The 21152-nt window shown below is 37.0% G+C and overlaps 1 protein-coding gene across 1 annotated transcript in view; it reads left to right on the plus strand.

Annotated features, from left to right (window-relative positions):
* PTPRD (protein tyrosine phosphatase receptor type D) overlaps window positions 1–17398 on the plus strand; it is a 280660-nt gene extending 263262 nt beyond the window's left edge. The window contains exons 34-37 of the mRNA XM_070935556.1: window positions 3764–3889; window positions 12115–12269; window positions 14755–14890; window positions 17193–17398. Coding sequence (XP_070791657.1) covers window positions 3764–3889; window positions 12115–12269; window positions 14755–14890; window positions 17193–17261 — 486 coding nt within the window. The 3' untranslated portion in view covers window positions 17262–17398. The remainder of the gene's footprint in view (window positions 1–3763; window positions 3890–12114; window positions 12270–14754; window positions 14891–17192) is intronic.
* Window positions 17399–21152: the final 3754 nt, after the last annotated feature.

Below are 21152 nucleotides of genomic sequence, written 5' to 3' on the forward strand. Positions count from 1 at the left end.
CCGGTTCTCCAAACTATTCAAAATTTCTGCTACCGGTTCTCCGAACTGCTCAAAATTTCCACTACCAGTTCTCCAGAACCTGTCAGAACCTGCTGGATTTCACCCCTGAAACATACATATATATATATAAGCACAGTGGCTGCCTAATTCCACCTGCAAATGAATCCAACATTGTCTCTGCACTCTCTCTCTCTCTCTCTCTCTCTCTCTCTCTCTCTCTCTCTCTCTCTCTCTCTCTCTCTCTCTCTCTCTCTCTCTCTCTCTCTCTCTCTCTCTCTCTCTCTCTCTCTCTCTCTCTCTCTCACCACACACACACACACACACACACACACACACACACACTGTCTGTATCATTCACAGAATTGTCATCATTTATGTTTGATAAATTTCAAAATAGCTTGCACTTCTTCTGCAATGCAGCTACAGGAATGTACTGTTTTAAATGGATGTACTGTTTTAATTCACAAAAGAAGCTTCACTCTCACAAACAGCAGTTGTGGATGCAAAAGTAGGGTCATGACTGCACTTTGTGAACCAATTAAGGTTCACTTTACTGAATGTTACTATACACAGAAAATTAGCATGTCAGGATAAAAGGATAGATCACTTCTTATGCAGAAAGTAGTTTTGATGAAAGGCACATTCAGCCACACAGTCTTAAGATAATCAGTAGTGTTTTGTTTTTGAGTTATAGCTTGATAAGAGACAAACTAGCCAGCTAGCCCTTAACAAGAACTAGCATAGAGCTTTCCAACCTTCCTTGGAGTTGTAAAATTAACATAGAATGGTGAGAAAAAAGGCTGTTGGCAATGGGGTATCACTAGGAGAATAAAATTAGCCAATGTGGTAGTCACTGTACTGCAAGCAAAGTCCTGACCTTTTTATTGTGTGGTGTTTGATCCACCTTACAATTGCCCCAAGTTGACAAGCTTACAAAGTCTGCTTGTCATAATAGGGACATAACATAGGACTGTATATGCTGCATAGGACTGACTTTTCTTACAATAGCTGTTTGTAGCACATGTCTGTCTAGAGCTGCTTTGTTGTTGTTGTTGTTGGGCAGATGATCATTTTTTTTTAAATCTAAGTAAGGTCACATTATTTTCCAGGAAAGCATATAGAATCTAGTTTAGACCCCCAAACTCTTAAGAAATTAAACTAATGTGCTTTGCAGTATGTTAGTTTCTTGCCTTCTTTAAGGAGACAGGCAGGGGATCTAATGGGTGCCAAGGAAATGCTAAGACATTCACTTCCTGAGCAGCTGCTTGAGAGCCTAAATCCTAATGTTTGATTCAAAGGTTTTTGAGTGCTGTTTCAGAGGTCTGACTAAGAATTTCTACAGCAATTCTTGTACAAAAGATTTTCTGAGTAAGTTGTAAGTTTGAAAAGTGGTTGATTGTGGTAAAAATTAAATTAAACACGAAATTATTATTTTTTCAATATTTAAATCAATATGGGATGTGTGCATTGCTTCATTTACAAGAACTGTAATTCTCTGACCTTTATGGCAGAAAAAAGAGCTGTTCTTGTAACATTTAAACAGGTTATACATGTTATATAAGTTACCAAATGTTTGCCTTATCCAAATACTTTATCAATAATGACTCTAGATCAATTTTTTGTATAGAATGGAAATAGCAAGAGATTACAATTACAATTACAAAACAATTACTATATATATAAACTGGCATATTTGAGTTGCAAAATAGAATTTAGCATGTAGCATCAGCAGAATTTGATAACAGTGTTGAAGAATGTAAGAGGGGTGGGCTGCCTAGGCTTAATTGAGTTCTAAAAATTACAAACCTCACTCCAAACCAAGAGAAACAAAATCCTAACCTCAAATAGGTGTGATTCAGCTGCATCTATTTTTCATCGCCTTCTTCCCTTTGCAGCCTGTGTCTCTTTGAAACCATTGAATCTGAATGTCCAGCCCTCCCATATGAGTTAGCAACAGTGCTCAGATTCATCATCAAAAGGCAGTTCTAAGCTTTGTTTGCTCTATGTAGGTATTTCCAGAAAGAATTGTTTTGTAACTGTGTAACCTTCAGCCAAACATTTTGCTTTCCTATAACAAACGTATTATGGAATTCTTAATTCACTATTACATTTTGTCCCAAACTCTTGTTCTGAACTATTATTTGCTTATTCTGGTCTTCATTAGATAGAATTGCTATCTTTTGAAATACCATAGTGGGAGATGGTTGGGAAATTGTCAGCTAGGCTAAAAGGAGGGTTCAAGTGAGGAATTAGCCTTGAATGCTTGCATAGCTAGATTGAGGCATAAGCCTGACCTCTCCATCCCTCCACCAGATCCATGAAATCTTATCAGCTTGTTCCCAGAGGAAAGCAAGCAATCTGGCATGATTCTTACAGTATAAGTAGAAATCAATAAAGATGCTGACTTAAGCTATTGATTTGGTTTGGTTTGGTTTGGTTTGGTTTGGTTTGGTTTGGTTTGGTTTGGTTTGGTTTGGTTTGGTTTGGTTTGGTTTGGTTTGGTTTGGTTTGGTTCGGTTACCAGTTATATATAAAATCATCAAGATTTTGAGAATCAGCATCTTCAAATAGGTGTTAAGAAGGAATAATAACAGCAGCAACAACAATCATTAATCTAATCAAGAGCCTTGGTAGTACAAGGGTTTAAGGCACCCTGTTATTAAGCTGCTTAAGACCAACTGCCTGCAATTACTGCAGGGTTCGAATCTCACCAGGCTCAAGGTTGACTCAGCCTTCCATCCTTTCTAAGGTAGGTAAATTGAGGACCCAGATTGTGGGGGCAATAAGCTGACTTTGTATAAATATACAAAAGGATGAAGGCTATTGCTGAGCACATTGTAAGCCGCCCTGAGTCTTCGGAGAAGGGCGGCATATAAATCAAATTAAAATAAAAAAAAATCATCATTAGATCTTCAAATAATAAAGCCAATTTGTATACAAATAGTGTTTTCAGTAGGTTTTCTGGTGTATCTAGTAGTACTTCTAAAATCTGTATTGTTTCCAGATGCTTGATGTGAACATATTTTAAGAGAACTTTCCAGATTATTTCTTGAACATTATCCCAGTCAGTCCAGATGAATTTTGAAAATCAGGAATTAATTTCAAATGATAGAATTCCTAGGAAATATATTTAACACTGAAATTAATAGCATTTGACAGATGGACTGCTGATAATATGTCAATAGATTCACTTTGCAAGAAGTCCTAGGGTTTATATACAGATTGATTCAAAGATACCTTGTTCATTTTTGTAACCCAAACCTAAGAGTTAGTAAAATAATGGATTTAATTTACTTGATCATTCCTGCACATTGTTCATTTGATTGCAGCATTTGAAATAATCATTGCATGAATAAAAAATTACTTGTCAAGAAGATGAACACATTTTATTGGAATATTTTCACCTGAACTGAAAAACAGAAAGTCCATTAAAAGGAAAGGAAGGACAGGAGTGCTTGAAAAAGTGCTAATAAACAATGAGGTTTCTTAATCTCTTAAATAAATGTAATCTTGAGAATGCTGTTTAAACTTTTGGAGAGTTAGGGAAAAACTTTGTGTCTTTCCAGAAAAAATCTATTCAGGAAACGAGAAGAAGCACAAAACTTTGATATAACAAGTCTTCAGATCTTATAACTGACCTAAAGCTTAATCTTTTCCTCAGAACAGGAATATTCTGAATATAACAATAAGTATGCCTCCTTGGAAAACAGAATTGGACAGAACTGTAAATTAAACAAAGAACTGAAAGTTTTTGCTTTTGTAGGAAAAATGCCACCAGTATTGGCCTGCAGAGCGCTCAGCCAGATATCAATATTTTGTGGTTGATCCTATGGCAGAGTATAATATGCCACAATATATCCTAAGAGAATTCAAGGTCACAGATGCCCGGGTAAGACAACATACTATGAATGTCCTACATTTTATTGTTATGCGTGTTTGTTTTGCCTTTTACTAGCAGTATTTTCTAACATATCTAGCAATCTAATTTTGTGTCCCAGTCTCTGATCAGTGATAATCATTATCCCCATAGGAATGGAAATATTTTTGGATCCGCAACACACATGGTCAGTAAGCTAGTCATATATCATTAGAACTGCAGCCTCATATCTAAACAGAAAGCAAGAGACATTCCCCAGTTTGGCTAGTTCATTCTGGGACAGGGGAAGAATTATGCCAGCCTTGGAAACAGAAGGGAGTTGGGGGGTGGGTGGGGAGAATATGGGACATCATCTTTTGTTCATCTCATAAAAGCTAACAAGATGCTGTCAAGAAAATGCATTCATTTCATCTTGCTTTGAGAAAGTATTTTTAAAGCAACGTCCACATAGAAGTAAGTTATAACAGTGACATTAGTAAAAAGAGCAAAAGAATGAGAAACTGTTCTGTTGTATATAATTTAAGTCTGATGTTGATCAAAAGCGATACTAGGGAGAAGACAATGATCCACAGATGAAGCAAAAATCAATAGGAAAGCCAATTCCATGGTTTTAGGCTCTCTACTGATAGCCACCATTTTCTATGCATGTCAGCCTGGACAGTTTTAACATTAGATATTTGAGAATGACTGCTGAGATCAATTTTAATTTACTGGCAGTATGAACTGAATGAAAGTTATCCTCTCAATAACCTGGTCCCAAGTCCTTTCGCACTTTGGACAGTTAAAACTTATTACAGCCTATGTGGAGTTAAATATTTAAAGTTCTTGAGACTCATCTGCATCTACATCAGGGCTATCAAACTCGCGGCCTGCAGGCCGGATGCGTCACGCCCACACCCGGTTTAGCGAAGGGGGGGAAAGTCCCGATATGTCACGTGATGCTGCCATGACAACACGAGTTTGACACCCCTAATCTATATGATTCAGTTGATTCCAGCTGTAGTTTCAATTCCTCCTGGAAGTCAATCCAATGCAGAGCGGTTTCAGAAATGCGTTTTGGAGGAAACTACAGAGCCTATTGTACACATACTCCAGATAGTTGCAGATGATTTACAACCAGAGAGAAGCCAGATCATAGCCATTATCTGTAGTTCAGCAGACAGTGATGAGTCCAAGAGCATCCCAGAGCTGTAAATCAGGATGCTGATTCTTTAAGGAAAGTGCCCCCCCAGGAGTTGAACCATTTTAGCCTCTAGGTCTTTCATCTTTTTCAGCATATTTTTTTTCAATCCGATCCCAATACGTATGGAAGAATTTCTCAACTTGTGTTAGACACATAGATGAATAAGTAGAAGTGGACAGAAGTGGACTAAAGCACGTCTCGGATGAGGAAAATAAATTAGACTAGTGCTATATTTTAGAAGCCAAATGCCCTGGGATGCAATAAAAATGATCCAGCACTGCCACTATTTTGTGTAAAGAAAGGACTGGTAGCACCATAACATTGGGCTTTCTAATCTCAAACCATACAGTTACTGTTTTAAAACAGTCAATATTCAGCTCGAGGCAGTTCAGCAATTTCCAAAACACTGAAGTATTTTAGGAAAATGAATGATTCTCATTCATAGTATTTGATCAGCGCAACAGTGTGAAAAAATATGTAATGTTTAGGTCTGGAAAGAAATTGACTGATTAAAAGATCTAGTTACTATTCGTCCTTTCCACCGCTTCCCTCCGTGGGGCTTATTTTTCAATACTTTTTTTTTAGGAATTTTTATCCAAGACCACAAAGATGTTACTGTTCAGCAACAGCCCTTAGGTCATGTAAGCCTGAAGGTTAATGTGGTGTGATTTAAAATCTGCAGAGCAAATAGCATTCTTAAGGGAAGCTTGACATGCTTTGCACATTATAATTTGATTCTTGGCATAGCTTATTCCTCAGCTTTTTAATCTATCTGCAGAGAAGAGCTACAATGCCATGACCCCAACTGGCTAATTTTCATTTTATGTTTCTTATCTTGAAAGGCTAAGTCAAAGGTTCATCCTGATATAAGATTAACTGTATATAAACCTTTTTATAGACCCTGCTCTAGCCATTTTCAAGCTGTGATTTGTATATAATACTTCACACTTGATGGCAGGATAAATCCTTACCTTTCTCTATCTCTATCTATGGAAGCCCTGTAGCAATGATAATGATTAGAGAAACTTAGCAGAGTATTCTACTTGCAAGGACATCCTCAAATTTCAGTTTCTTTGCCAAAAAAAAAAAAAAACACCCCCTATTACTATTATTGTTAATGTTGACCTAAAGAGGAGGCAGCCACCATTTCAAGCTTAGAGAATAGAGTTTTGGTTGGCAAAAGTCCCTTAGCCAAAACCAAGCATTTGATGCCTGTTCATTTCAGTGATTTTCACATAGGTCGAGAGATTTTCACATAGATGGTTATGTAGAATAAGGCCCCAATGAGTTTAATCAAGGTTGGATTTCTTTTCTTAACATTGAAACCTAGCATCTACTTCATTCTTTCATTAAAATAAATGCACATTCAATGTGTTTAAATTAGCTTTTTTTTTTTTTTTTTTTTTAAAGGTTGTAGTCCTAATTGCCCTGAAAATAAAATGAAATCAATCTTTTGGACAGACATCCCATTACAAGCTTTTGAAAGTGGTGATTACGTATTTTGTAGTGGCAGCTGCAATGGAGGTTTGCAGTGAAATACACTCTTGAAGTCAAATATTTGTTACTGAAATTATACATGAAAATCATTCTGATCACCTGAAAGATATTGAATGAATACAAAATATTATTACTATATTGCCCATTGAGCTAATATTTACGGGATCACTACAAAGGAAAGTAATCGTTGATAAAACAGGTTTGCTGGCTTTTAGAGTATGATCATATAGATCAAAGGTGGGTTTCAGCACGTTCTGACCAGTTCTGGAGAACTGGTAGCAGAAATTTTGAGTAGTTCGGAGAACCGGTAGTAAAAATTCTGACTGGCCCTGCCCCCATCTATTCTCTGCCTCCCAAGTCCCAGCTGATCGGGAGGAAATGGAGATTTTGCAGTAACCTTCCCCTGCCAAGCCCGCCAAGCCACGCCCACCAAGCCATGTCACGCCCACTAAGCCACGCCCACAGAACCAGTAGTAAAAAAAAATTGAAACCCACCACTGATATAGAAAGCTTTAATAAGGAGTGGAAAAAGTGCAATTTGGGGCTCACATATGGCCTTCAGCCTCCCATTTGTAATAGCCGTACAGAATGGGGACCACATCTGGGATACATTTTAAGGCATTAGTTTGGAGGCTTTAATGAATGAAGCCTTGCAGCCAATGAAAATACCCATTTTACTCTGTGGAGATGCTCAGTCATCCAGGTCAATTGCCTGAAAAGTGATTTTTTTTTCAAAAGGCAGGTGGTGGTGGTGGGAAGGAAGGATTGTATTTCTTGCAGTCAATTGCAAGAATACAATCCTTCCATCCCCTTCTTCCCCCAGCCCCCATCCAGTCATAACCTATCCTTCCATCTCCCATTATCCAGTCTCAATTGTCAGTACCTATCTTCCAGTAATGGATTCCACTTACTTTCGCTACCGGTTTGGAACTGTGAGCATGCCCGCACAGCACTTGCACAGAGCGCAGAGCATCCGTGATGATATCTGGGCCTGTGGGCGGAACCTCCCGCTGCTGCCACCACCAGGTCACCCGAACCGGGGCGAACCGGTAAAAACCCACCACTGCTATCCTCTATCCCTCCCCCCCCCACCCTTCATCACAACTGATGGAGGTTCTTGGCTGAAAAATGAAACCTTTTGTTATTCTTCCTCAAGGAAAAAACAGTCCAGTTGCCTTTTGGAGGGGAAAAAAAGCATTTTTGAGACCCTTTTTAATTCCTATAAAATTCCTAAAACTCCTTCCCAAAACAGACAGTGTCCCATCCATTTTTGGACCTCGGCATGCCCTACAAAGCAGGATACAATCAATGGACATTGCATGCCCCCGACACTGAAGCCAACCTGGCTGAACCACACTGGCTCAGTAAGGCAGATCCCGATGTCATGACATTTATGTACCTTTTGTATATACCTTCTGACATCATATTATTGAATTCTCCAACACTGGAAGTTTTTAAGAAGAGATTGGACAACCATTTGTCTGAAATGATATAGGGTTTCCTGCCTGAGCAGGGGGTTGGACTAGAAGACCTCCATGGTCCCTTCCAACTCTGTTCTTCTATTCTATTCTATCAAGAAATCAAGTCCTGCAGACTTATTTATCTTCATTTTCATTCATTCATTCCATTCCATTTCATTTTATTAGATTTATATACCGCCCTACTCCCAAAGGACTCAGGGCGATGAACAGCCAGAAAGATAAAACACACAAACTACAACATTTAAAAGATAATATAAAAACCCATTAAATAATTTGGCTCAAAACAATTTAAAACACCCCTTATGTTTTAAAACCAATTTTAAAAGTTACAATTAAAAGGGAAGTTAGGCCAGGCCGGCCTGTTGAAATAAATAGGTCTTGAGGGCACGGCGGAAGGTGCGTAAATCCGGGATCCTCTGTATCTCCGGGGGGGAGCTCATTCCAGATAGCAGGTGCCCCCACAGAGAAGGCTCTCCCCCTGTGGGCCGCCATTAGACACTGTTTGGCCGACGGCACCCTGAGGAGCCCCTCTCTATGTGAGCGTACTGGCCGGTGAGAGGTACTGGTGGCAGAAGGCAATCCCGTAAGTACCCTGGTCCTAAGCCATCTTCCTATCACCTTTCCCAAATTAGTAGTAAGCATGCTTCCTATGGAGAATGTATAAATTGAGAAAATATTCTCAGCAGAACTTAGGATGTGGCTATCCAGTTACAATTTCACCTGATTTAATATCTGTATTTGTGGATTGTAACTCTCCCTTTTCCTTATTAGATTTGGCTTCTGTGGGAGAATGTAAAGTATTGCATTTGGGATACTAACTGCAACAGGAACAATATTTTACTGAATGTACTGACCCTATTGAAAGTTATTCTACAAAGTTATTGATATGTTGGGATATGCAAATTTAGTTAACGCTATTTGATAAACGTATAGGTGTACGTGTGCCAAAGGCCACTGAATTACAAAAGTAATTTGAAGGCTTTAAAATGAAGATTCAAGATTGACAGTAATGATTTAATCTAATCACATCCAGTTCAAAGTTTTGAATGGAAGTTTCTCCAATCCTCCTGTCACATGTGTCTTTATGCAGAAAGCTGCCCAGAAAGGGTCATTATATGCATATTTCACATATTCTTTACATATGGAGTTTTACTAGATTAAAATGGATTTCATTCCAAAAGATTAGCCACATTTATCCCCAATTTTACACTAAAGTAAGTAAAATTCTGTGATAAGGAAAATGAAATTAACCATCGTTACATAATTATTCTGCACTTTCAATTCTGAGCGAAGTACAACAATGACTGTACCTTTTTCAACCCTTGGAAATTTTCTTCTGTCACATTCTGACTTTGTAGATTTTCCTTACAAGAATTATTCAGTCAGTTTCAAGCCTCTCCTTGCCATTCTAGAGTTAGGCATTGAGGATCACTATTGCCTTCACTATTTGGCCACCATGGATCATGAGATGGACAAACCCTGCATAAACTTAAAGGATCAACATAAAGCAGTATGCCATGGTTGGGCTCTTTATTCTGATTTGTGCATGTGTTGCAAATAGCAACAAAATTCCCATGAAATTGAATTATCATTTTTTTTTTCTTTCAGCTGTGATAACTGAAGAATGTAATGCCATTGCGAAAATAGTTTCATCTAAAGTGGAACTTTTGTATTAGCCCTGTGGTGCAGTCTGTATTTCTTGGGAAAGTTTAAACATAACTTCCCACTTTTTTACACCTAAGATTCCTTATGAGCAATCAGGGTCAGTGAATTGGAGGAGCTACACACAACTTTTGAATAGTAAAGCACTTTCTGTCATTTGTATACAGTAGTTTGTTCCAAAGGCCTTTCGTTGGCCATAGTAACAGACAACCCAAATCCAAATAACCTTCTAGTTCATTGGGTTAGATATCAAACAATCAGGTATGTGTGCACAATATTAATATTGCTATTAATATAGCAATAATATACAATTGTTGTTTTTTCTGTTGCTTACAGGGCCTCCTAGGTCAAAGAGTCAGATAGAATTAAACTTCATAATAGTGCTAGAGGATCTCATCCAAATTAATTAATATAATCTTGGCCTTTTGTGGGGTGACTTTTAAAAGTTAGCATCTCATTAAATTTCGGGATGTAATTTTTCATCATCAGTGAGAACAATGTTTATTTCTTATGTACTTGTGCTAATTTACTGGCACCACACAAGTATTAAAAAAAAGACAAGCAATTAAAGATGAAGTGATTGTTACTCTGGCTTTTTGAGGTCTTGAGAATTTGTCCAAAGATGATAGTACCAAGTTATCCGTCAAATTCCCCTAAACTATTTCCCAGAATCAAAACACTTCTCATATTTCATTGGACTCTACTGATTACAGAAATATAATGGCGCCCTTTCCATCTGCATGTTGTTGCTGAATAACATACTGCAGACTTTGAATAATAATGACACGAAGTGCAAGATATCATTTTTGTGTTGCTTTTCTATTTGAGGCAAGTTTTATTCACCTCCGTGTCAAGGCAATCAACTGAATGCATTGGTAGGAGAATGCTTTTTCCCCCCTTGCCTCCAGCTTCCAATCTGCTTTATAAGAATTCCTGTTCATCACTGAGATTCTTCATTGGTTTCATTCTGCAGAAAGTGCCATTTTAAGCAATTGGCCATCTAGCAATAGTTTTCCCGTCCTCCTCTTGTGCACTGTGCCTCAATTATAGCTTGCAGGCACAGAGAGACGGCATCTGCAGATTCTTCTACCATGGCTAGAAAGTGGATGCATTCAGAATGTAGAAGGTATCCAGAAGGCATGAAGGTTAATAGCAATAGTTCAATTTGTGTCATTTCTATTAAATGTCAGTTTCGATAGTCTGACAATATACGAAGACAAGTCAGCACAGCAGTCGAGGCAGGTTGATCAAATCCTTTGATACATAATCTGTTCTCTTGCTGCCAATTACTATAACCATTACTTTTTCCAGGGCAATGCTACAAATTATAAAGGACTTGATGTCTTCATTTTGATAAGATCTAGTTCACATTGCTGGGTCACTTAATTGATTTTATGGAGATCAAAAATGATAGCGGCCCTGTGGATGGTTAGAAAGTGAGACATGTAAAGACAGCCCTAATTAGGCAGGTGTCCATGTCACAAAGGCCACTATTATGAACTGTACTCATGAGTTACAATACTAATCAAAAGACATTAGGCTATAAAGAACCATTCACTTGTGGCAAATTTGAACTGCCTCCAAGAAGCCATTTACTAAGGCTTCAGTCAGCTGGAAGTTGGTATTCTTTTATATTTTTCATGATATCAAAATGCCTGAAATTGTTACTGGTAGATTATATGCAAGCAGATGTGCCAATAACAATGTTAATTTTACAAGGCTATCTTGAATGATATGAGTTCACTTTGTTTCTGTTGTCTGCCTGCAAAGAAGTTTCTTCAAATCTCGGTTTACAAGGTGGATCCAGAATTGCAATTTCAGCAATTGTTTGAATAAGAATATTCTTTAATACTTTAGGCTGGCTTCACTATCATTTGCATGCGGCTTTGATAGAGAAATAGATGCTATGAAGAAAGAAAGAACTAACATGAAGACAAATTAGTAACAAAAGAATCCTGTCCATAAACATTCAAGTGGCTTGGCTAGGCCAACAGAGGAACACATTGAAAAGGGACAAGAAGGTGGACATAATAGTGACCAATAGACAAAAGATATTTTTGTGTTTGTTGGTATTGCTTCAAAATCAAGTTTCCTCCAGGCCTGTTTTCCTGTCTGCAGATTTTGCTTTTCCAGGATTTAAATGTCAAAAACACCCTCTCCAGGGCAGAGAATAATTTGAGCATCACTGTGGTTAATGAAATTGCACTCTTGTGTCACTGTGGTTCTGTTAATGGCAAAAAAAGGAGCAAAAGGCAAATTTCATCATGACTGCAGTTAAATTGCCGGAAAGCTATCTTCATTTTATTGCAGGTCACTTTTCTTGTCAATATACGACCACAAAATCTAAATAAGAATGTTAAACATGTCATCTTCTGCTGTACTTCCCATCTGATCTCTCTGCTTTTCATTCCAAGGATGGCCAGTCCCGAACAGTGAGGCAATTCCAGTTTACTGACTGGCCTGAACAAGGAGTGCCAAAATCGGGAGAAGGGTTTATAGACTTCATTGGCCAAGTTCATAAAACGAAAGAGCAGTTTGGACAAGATGGGCCAATTTCGGTTCACTGTAGGTAAGAGAAAGAAACGCAGATGCTAAATATTGTTTGTCTAATTAAAATGACAAGAAGTTAAAAGATGGTAATAGCATGCCGAAGTAGAAATATAGGCACGGGGAAGCAAATGTCATGTCAGCATTGAGCTGACAGTGTGACCTTATTCATGCCATTATCTGACAGTTTTCGTTTCCCATCTACAGAAGTATGACAATAAACAGCATAGTAGACCCATGCAGTAGATCTAGCAGTCTCAGAAGGAAAAAAAGATTTTCTTCTACTGGAATTTAGCTGGAATCTGGACAGTCATCTGTCAGTAATGCTGCTGCTAATATTCCTACAAATCCCAGTGTGAAGCAAAAGGTTGTAGTAGCTGACAGTTATTTCCTCTAGTAAGCTTAGAAAAATAATATTTCATTGTTTTGTTGAATATAAATGGAACAAGGTGGGGAACATTTTTTAAATACAATCCTACAGAATATTTAAGATAGAACGTCTTTTGCTTACGAACTGCTCAGTGACTGTAATAAAGATTATCATAATAGTAATCTTTTGTGTTTATTTAATCAATTTGCTTTATGGATCGCAAAAACTAATGTTTTAATTTGATAATCATATGTTCCGTAAAAATGTGAAAGAATTGCACATTGAATTCTTGAATGAAAGAAATCCATTGCCTAATGGAAAGAATTGCAAGATTTATACAATTTTCCAGTTCTGGCAATTCTGCAGCTTGCTTCTTCCTTATGGACTATAGAACTCTAATATTACCTATTTGTGAAAGACTAGGCAGGAACAAAAGTAGAAGCTTGCTTCTTCCTTATGGGACTATAGAACTCTAATATTCAGTCTTTGTGAAAGACTAGGCAGGAACAAAAGTAGAAGATAAAATATTATCAGCTGTATAAAAATGGACAGAAACAGCCTAGAAATGTTCAGGAACTACAGAATAAAGATAATCTCTCTCTGGGTATTTACAAAATGTGTACAGCAATTCTGCATCCATAGAAAGAATGCCTGTTCCCATAATTTGTTCAAAAATGTTGATTCAGGTGATGTGATATGTCTTCATATCTATGTCTTCTATACGTGGAAGGGATAACTAATAGTCTAAAGAATTGAGTCAATGGAGGGAATACATAGCAAGCTAGTATGTATTAGATGTGAATAGTAGGAAGAAAATTCATATTTGTATCCTTCCAAAAAGTAAGGTAGAGTTATAAATCAGATACTATAATTAAAGGATTAGCTCTGTAAAATCATCTTTTGACAGAGTAGAAAATAAATACTGATCCTATTTAGTTAACACTTGAAGACATAAACTTATAGTCATATAATGACTCATATAATGGCAAGCTGTATTACCGATGTCCCAAATTATAAGTGCACCTTAGAGTCCCAATTTTTTATTTCACTTATGTGAACATGTCACATCTCCAACGTGTGTATGTACTGTACAACAAACTGGATGGACTCAATTGGACTCAAGCATCAATGGGCACACCATTGCAAAATCCGAAGGGTTGGTTGGGGACAGATTATACTGCAGAAAAGTACTAAGATATACGGATAATTCATGGCAAATAATCAGAGAGAGAAAGAGAGATTAAGAAAATCATTAGCTAAAAATCCATAATCATAGCAAAAGTGTTTGCTTCCCTCGATTATTTGTACAGTTCAAAAAACGTATCTACAATACAACTGTTTATATAATCCCCTAATAGATTTCTTGTAAGAAAAAAGAGGAAAGAGTAATTGTAACATTTGTTCTTCATTTTGTTTTAGTTATTGACATGGACTGGTTTGAAGCAAACGTGGCAAAATCCTGCTTTCATTTTCTTTCAATTTAAGATAAACAGTAATAAAAATCATTATTTATTATTAAATTATTAAAATAATTAAATTATTAAAATCATTATTTTAATCTGAACATTCTAATATTTTATCCCATCAGATTGTAACATGTGTTTTCAGTTAATTAATATTTTGCATTATTAGCCATGTTGTCATACAGTTAGGTCAGGAGCCTGATACAATAATTTGGAAGAGTAACCCAACATCCAATAATGTTAATCTTTTAATGGGTAGTAGAAAAAATGCTTTCTCAAAATACTTTCAAAGCACAATCTTTTAACTAAATGTAGTTCTTCTGCTATCAGATGGTGTATGCTTTAAAAAAATTATTTTCAATTATCTCTGTTGATAAAGATCTCCTAGTTTTTCATTATCTTCTCCTACTCAAAAACAGTGTCTTCAAATAACATTCAGAATTTCAGTTACAATTACTACTTGGCTTAAGCAAAAAAGAATCACCTTGCAAGAATGTGATTTACATGTTCAATTTATAGAACTTGTATATACATAAGCTATATTCCATCCACAGTTTGGTGTTCAACTAAATTTTGCTTTTTTGTTTTTCTTTCTTCTCTCTCTCTCTCTCTTTCTCTCTCTTCCTTTCTTTCTTTTCCTTCCTTCCTTCCTTCTTTTCTTTCTTTTTTTCTAGTGCGGGTGTTGGAAGAACTGGAGTGTTCATAACCCTAAGCATTGTGTTGGAACGAATGAGATATGAAGGTGTTGTAGATATTTTCCAGACTGTCAAAATGTTAAGGACGCAGCGGCCAGCCATGGTACAAACAGAGGTGAGAAAAACAGTTTTCTACATACGCACACATACATCTGTATATACATGAATATAGTAATGATCAAATATATATCTTAATTTGTTATTTGTTACTTATATTTTGTAACATAAGCCAATATAGAACCTACAAATAGACTATTTTCATTCTTTCATTGAAGGATGTTTTAAGCAATGAAGACTTCCCTTGAAATATAAGGCAGGATGAGAAGAAAAGAATAGTAGCACATCTTTATTTAGTTCCTGATTGGGGACTAAAAGGGTAGCAACTGGAGGTGGTTTCACTATCACCCAGTTGTCCACTGCAATTTCCCAGGGACTGGTAGCTAGAAAGCAGGAGACCATGAGTTCTAACCCTGCCTTAGCCATGAAAGCCAGCTGGGTGACCAGTCACACTCTCTCAGCCCAACTTACCTCACAGGGTCGTTGTTTTGGGGAAATTAAGAGAAGGAAGGAATATTAGATATGTTTACCACTTTGAGTTGTTTGTATAAATAATAAAGGAATTATATAAATTAAATAAATAAATCTGATTGAAGGTTGAATAAACTGGTGCAATTTTTCTGAACCTCCAATCTTGAGCCCAAATATCTGCAGAGGATTGGGTCCACTTGCATTTTAGTAAAGCCTCAGGTGTGATGGAAATCCCTGCATTGTCCAGATTCCTGATTATTTGGGAGATTCTGTTCTCCCCGAAGGAGACACAAAATGACAAGGACCTGCATTTTTTATTTCGAGTAAGACCATAAATGTTCTGGGATTCAAAACAAGGGTCCCCCCGTTCCCGAATCCTTGTCCTCTAGACTCACAATAGAATTCCATTCTCTTAACTCACACCTTGTTTTCACAATAACAGCTGAAAGCTCCTCTTCCTTACTTTACTTGGATTCAGCAAAAATCTGTTGCTGCACCTTAGGGCAAGAGGGGGAAGAAAAGGAGGCTGTAGATCTAACAATCAGTAAAACGAAGAAGAACCACAATGCTAAAGGATGAGAATGTTTCCCTCTTTATTATCTTGTTATATATCTTAATGCCTTATGTTGTATTGGGACAAAGATACAGTATTAATTAAAGTTATTGAGAAAGTGATTGAGTTGGATAATTTGGAATTTTAAATATAAAGAAAAAAATGTTATGTCAATATTAATTACAGTTAAGGAAATCACTGTTACAAGCATAAAATTATTAGACGTCTTCATACAAGATTAAATATAATATTAAGAAAAAAATACTACTGATTACATCAAAGTAATTTTTGTGCAATAGTCATGAGCTAGTTACTTATTTATTTTATTTATTTTATTAAATTTCTATACCACCCTTCTCCCAAAGGACTCAGGGCGGTGTACAGCCAGAAATAAAACCATGACAATAGAAAAATTAAAAACAAGTAAAAACAATTAAATCAATTGGTCAAAAATTCTAATAAAACAACAACTAGTTACCTAGTACCGAGGGCTTCATTAAATAATTACTTAATGTGAGAGAGACAGACAGACAGATACAGATAGAAAAAGAAAAAAGAATTATATCAAAGGTTAGGATTAAAGTTGTCTGAAAGCGATTAGTCAATCTAGTGCAATATTCTTTTTCAGGAGCACAAGAATGAAACAAGGTGCATAGGGCAGGATGTTCTGAAGTAGTCTTTCTACTGCTGCTTTTTGTGTTTTTTGCAATTAAGATTACACCAAAAAGTGCTGGAGGGCCTGCTTTGAGCTAGTCTACTAAAAATACAATGGATCACTTGCTGGAGGGGTGACTTAAGGCACCTCTTGGACATTCTACTTGTGACATTCTATACATACAACCTGGTACCAGACTTTCTTGTAGATCTCAATCGAAAGGCTGTGTGTTAGATGTTTGGTCTCCCTGTCCATTCTGTAATTCCATAATTCAGATGCAGTTCTTTAGTGGCTACCACGAACATGAATGTTAAGCACATACATCACATTTATATGTATCCTGTTAGGGAGATACAAATTCTCTGCCAAGGATAACAGCCACTCTGATTTAGCTTTTAAACCAAAATTATCCTGATCCCCTATGCATCTGAAAAGGTAAGGGAACACAGAGCTTGTGTAAATACAGAAAGTGACCTCTTTTTTCTGTTCTCTTACTCAGGATTAGAAAATTGTCAATGTATCTTTGCTGGGCAAATATATTCATTTCAACCCAAATTTCTTTCTCTCTCTCTCTCTCTCTCTCTCTCTCTCTCTCTCTCTCTCTCTCTCTCTCTCTCTCTCTCTCTCTCTCTCTCTCTCTCTCTCTCTCTCTCTCTCTCTCTCTCCTCTCTCTTTCCCAAGGATCAGTATCAGTTCTGCTATCGAGCTGCACTAGAATATCTGGGCAGCTTTGATCACTATGCAACGTAAAAAACAAATGGAAAAACGCTGACCCATTCTGGATTGTAACTACAGGCCCTTTAAGATCCAGAGAGCCTCTTCTGAGCCATACAGTGTGCTTGAGAAGTACTTAACTTTAAATTAAAGACCAATTAGTGGGAAATATTAACAGGAAAAAAAAAACTGCCGGGTGAACCAACAATTCAGTCATCAGTAAACTTAACCAGAAACATAATTAAAGAAACTTGACTGGGTTGAGGCACCGGAAGGATTTCAGTTTACAGAGATCCCAAGATTCCGTTTTGATTGAATTTGAATGAAGAGGAAGAGGACATTCCTTCCAAGGACGATCATCTCGTTCAGGACCGCATGATAATGAACGATGCCAACGTTAGGTTTCTGCAATTCAGCGCCAGATGTTCGTCAGGAAGCCCGTCCCGGCTCCTCCAGAACAAAATCACCTCTTGGTTCCAACATCCCCCCCTTCCTGCCATATTGCTCATCAGTAACCTTTGGTGTTGGGAGGACAAAGGGCAAATGTTTGAAAAGAAAGTCCTTGATTTAGTTTTCTAGTATTGTAAAGATACTGCTGACCTGTGCTTCATTTTTAACTGTGTAAACTTTTCTTCCTTTTTTAAAAAACAACAACAAAAGTTTATCATTCGATGAAGTAAATTCAAACAAAAATTGCATACCTGTTCAATTTTTTTGTTTGTTTCTGAATTGTAGTTTTTTTTTTATGCTGTAGAACTGTTATCTGTAATATCTCGCTGTAGAAATGTTAAATAATTTTGACAATTTGCACATTTTTGTGCAGCCCTATATTTATCTCCAGGACCACATTCTCATTTAGATCTTGCTTTTACATTTGATTTTTTTTTTCCAATGAAATATAAATCAGTTAATCTACATATGGGAGATTTTGTTTTTATTTCTTTTGGAATCAACAGGGAAGCGCAAGTATAAAGCTGCTACTAACATTCACACGTTTCTCTTTCTATTATAAATATATGTATATCTCTCTCATTCTCTCTCTATCCATCTACAACAATAATAAGTAGATAGACAGAAAGAAATGCACACAAATATAAATATATAAATATAAATATACATGTATCAGTTCTTCCATGACTTGGATTTGTTGAAGTAGTAGGGGGAAAATCCAAATTGATACATTCAGACCATACAATATTTCTACACATCTCTGTATTTCGAGGTTTGCTTTTGAGGGATTTGTGTTTCTTTTATCTTTTTGTTTTGCTTTCTTTTCAATTTCCTAGGGGAAATGAGGAATGCACATCAGTGATACTTGAAATTCAACCTTACCCAAATCTAACGGGTAGAAATCATGTGCACACACATCATTCATCACCCATGCACATTAAGGTTTGATCCGTCATTACTAGAAGAGAAGGCCCATTAACTCAGTGGGACTTACTTCTAAATAAACCTGCTTAGGGTTTGCATTGCATATGATGTTATAGCTGTCAGTGAGATTTCAAATTTTAGTGCAATAGCATCCATAATAACTATAGGAAGTAGGCATATGAAGGAGGTCAGTGCATATCCCTAACAGAAGGAAAATGCTATAATAGTTGTCAAGGGTTTTTAAAATGTATCCACTTATAAAATTGTCCACAGTATAGAATAAGATATTTGGAATGACGACGTATAATGGGGCAAAGCCAAACACACGTTGCTCTGTAGGCCAGAATGTTTTCTGACATACAGCACCAGTTAGAAATGCTGTTTTTCAGTTTTAATTTTTGCATTTAGAGTGCCTTATATTTGATGCCTATTTTGATAGCATTGCTTCATTATTATTTTTTTGTCTATGTTTGCTCCAACAGGATCTCTGTGATTTCTCATCAACCTTTTTTTTTCCAATTAACACAGTCTCTTTTCAGCATGTGAAGTTTTTCTTAACAATATTCATTCCAAGTTTGATATTTTTTTTATTCATACCAGAGGGTAGTCAGGCACCCTGTAGGCACAGGCAAACTATTTCAAAAATGCCCCCAGCTGGCATTCATAACTATAATTTTACTTTGTTTTGTTTTATAGACATGCTGCTATTCTAAAAATATAATAAAATACTCCTAATACTTTAGGAATGGCAATTTGACTGGGTTTGGATCCCCACTCATGTACATGAATTTTACTGGAGGCCACAACAGGTTCTTTTAACTCAAGCTAGGAGGGCTCTTGAGATCAGCTGGATTGGACAAAGGACTTACGGTGGTATTGTCTAATGACAACTGAAGAAATGGATTGTGCCAGTTGAACAGAAGCCATTGTTTCTTATATTGGGCTAGGTCTACCTGGTGCCATGTTTGATCGAAATATAGATCACAAAGAAATGTTTTTAGATGTGTTTCCATAAAGAAAAGCAACCAAGAGTATACCTACATTAGCATTTATTTTTCCATGTTTTCCACCATTACCAGAAATAAATATATTAAAAGACCAAACACTAGAAAGCATTCTATTTGAGCACTTTTATATATATATATATTTTAAGAAAATCAATTAAAAAGCGCAAAAAACAAAAAAAATCCACATACATATGTATAATAGTTTTTAAATAAGCATTATAGAAGGCTACCTCAGAGTGAGATTCTTTAATTCTACATCAGAATCCAACATGAATGTGTGCACTGCATGTTTCCTTTTGATTTGTTTCTGTCAAAAATAAAAAAGGGCCAGGCTACATACTGAATTCACACATTGAATCAAAAGGATGGCTCGACAGATTGACGTGCCATCCAACAATTCTGGAGAGGCATGGCTGCATAAACGCTTTGGGCGAATTGGCTTAAATTCAAGCACAAACCTGCAAGGGCCAAAGCAATAGAATTTTTCCCCAAAGAGCAGGACCGTGTAACATGGATCGGTTGGGTCTTGCAGAAACTGGGACACTAAAGAATTAGTAATCTTGGGTATAGCTGTCAGCAAGGTGTGGCAGAAGAATGGGGGGCTTAGGAAGCAATCGTACATCAGCAAGAGCTCATTGTGTCCAGGACAGGGCACAACTGGCACACAAGATGGATCTGTGCAAAGTTGCCTTCCACCATCCCTGTAGAGGCCATGTGTCTAGGACAGGGGTGTCAAATTCACGGCCCACAGGCCGGATGCATCACACACTGGCTACCCACCCCCTGTTTAGTGAAGGGAAAAAAGTCGCAATATGCCAGGTGATGAAAACTTGATGTCACAAGTTTGACACCCCTGGTCTAGGAGTACTCCAAATGTGCCCCAGCTCTATCTGTGGACATCTTGTGCAGACATGCCTTTTAAGGTGGCTCACTACAGATCAGGGCCAGCCTTTCTCCAACATTCATTTGTTTTGTAAAAGAAGATCATAAGCTAAATCAGTAGGAAGGGCGCGCACAACACAGAAAAGCCGCCAATTAAATAGCCAGTCCTCTCCAAGCGACTATTCAGGAGTTGCTTCTAAAAAGATTTCTATCCAAATCATTGATGTGCATTCCATTTGGGTTTCTTTGCGGTGTGGTGATTTTTCTTCTTCTCTCATTTCCTTTTTCTTTTTTTTTTTCAACGAGTCGGTCTCGTGAATCGCCATTCACCATAGTCGGCATTTTGTTTCCTCAGCATAATCAGTACGGTGCTATTATTTACCTATGTATGTGTAGTTATGTATAATTTTGTAATTAGTTAATGACGAAGAAATACACAAACTATATAAGAATTATTTGTACAGAACTTTTATTTTAGCTCTCTTTTTTAAAAAAAAATGGTTTGCATGGTTAGCCGTTGGTGAGGATGGATGGGCAAAGGAGGGTGATCTGCACTTTCTATATCTTTGTACTATGCACTGCCCTATTGATTCTACACCCAATAGTATTATTACTTGAACCCATCTGTAAGAAAACCAATTATGAAAATCCACTTGTGTGTATG

The sequence above is a fragment of the Pituophis catenifer genome, unplaced genomic scaffold, assembly GCF_029215685.1.
Source record: "Pituophis catenifer annectens isolate HBS135680 unplaced genomic scaffold, rPitCat1.0.hap2 SCAF_2, whole genome shotgun sequence".
In the NCBI taxonomy this organism is placed as follows: Eukaryota; Metazoa; Chordata; class Lepidosauria; order Squamata; family Colubridae; genus Pituophis; species Pituophis catenifer.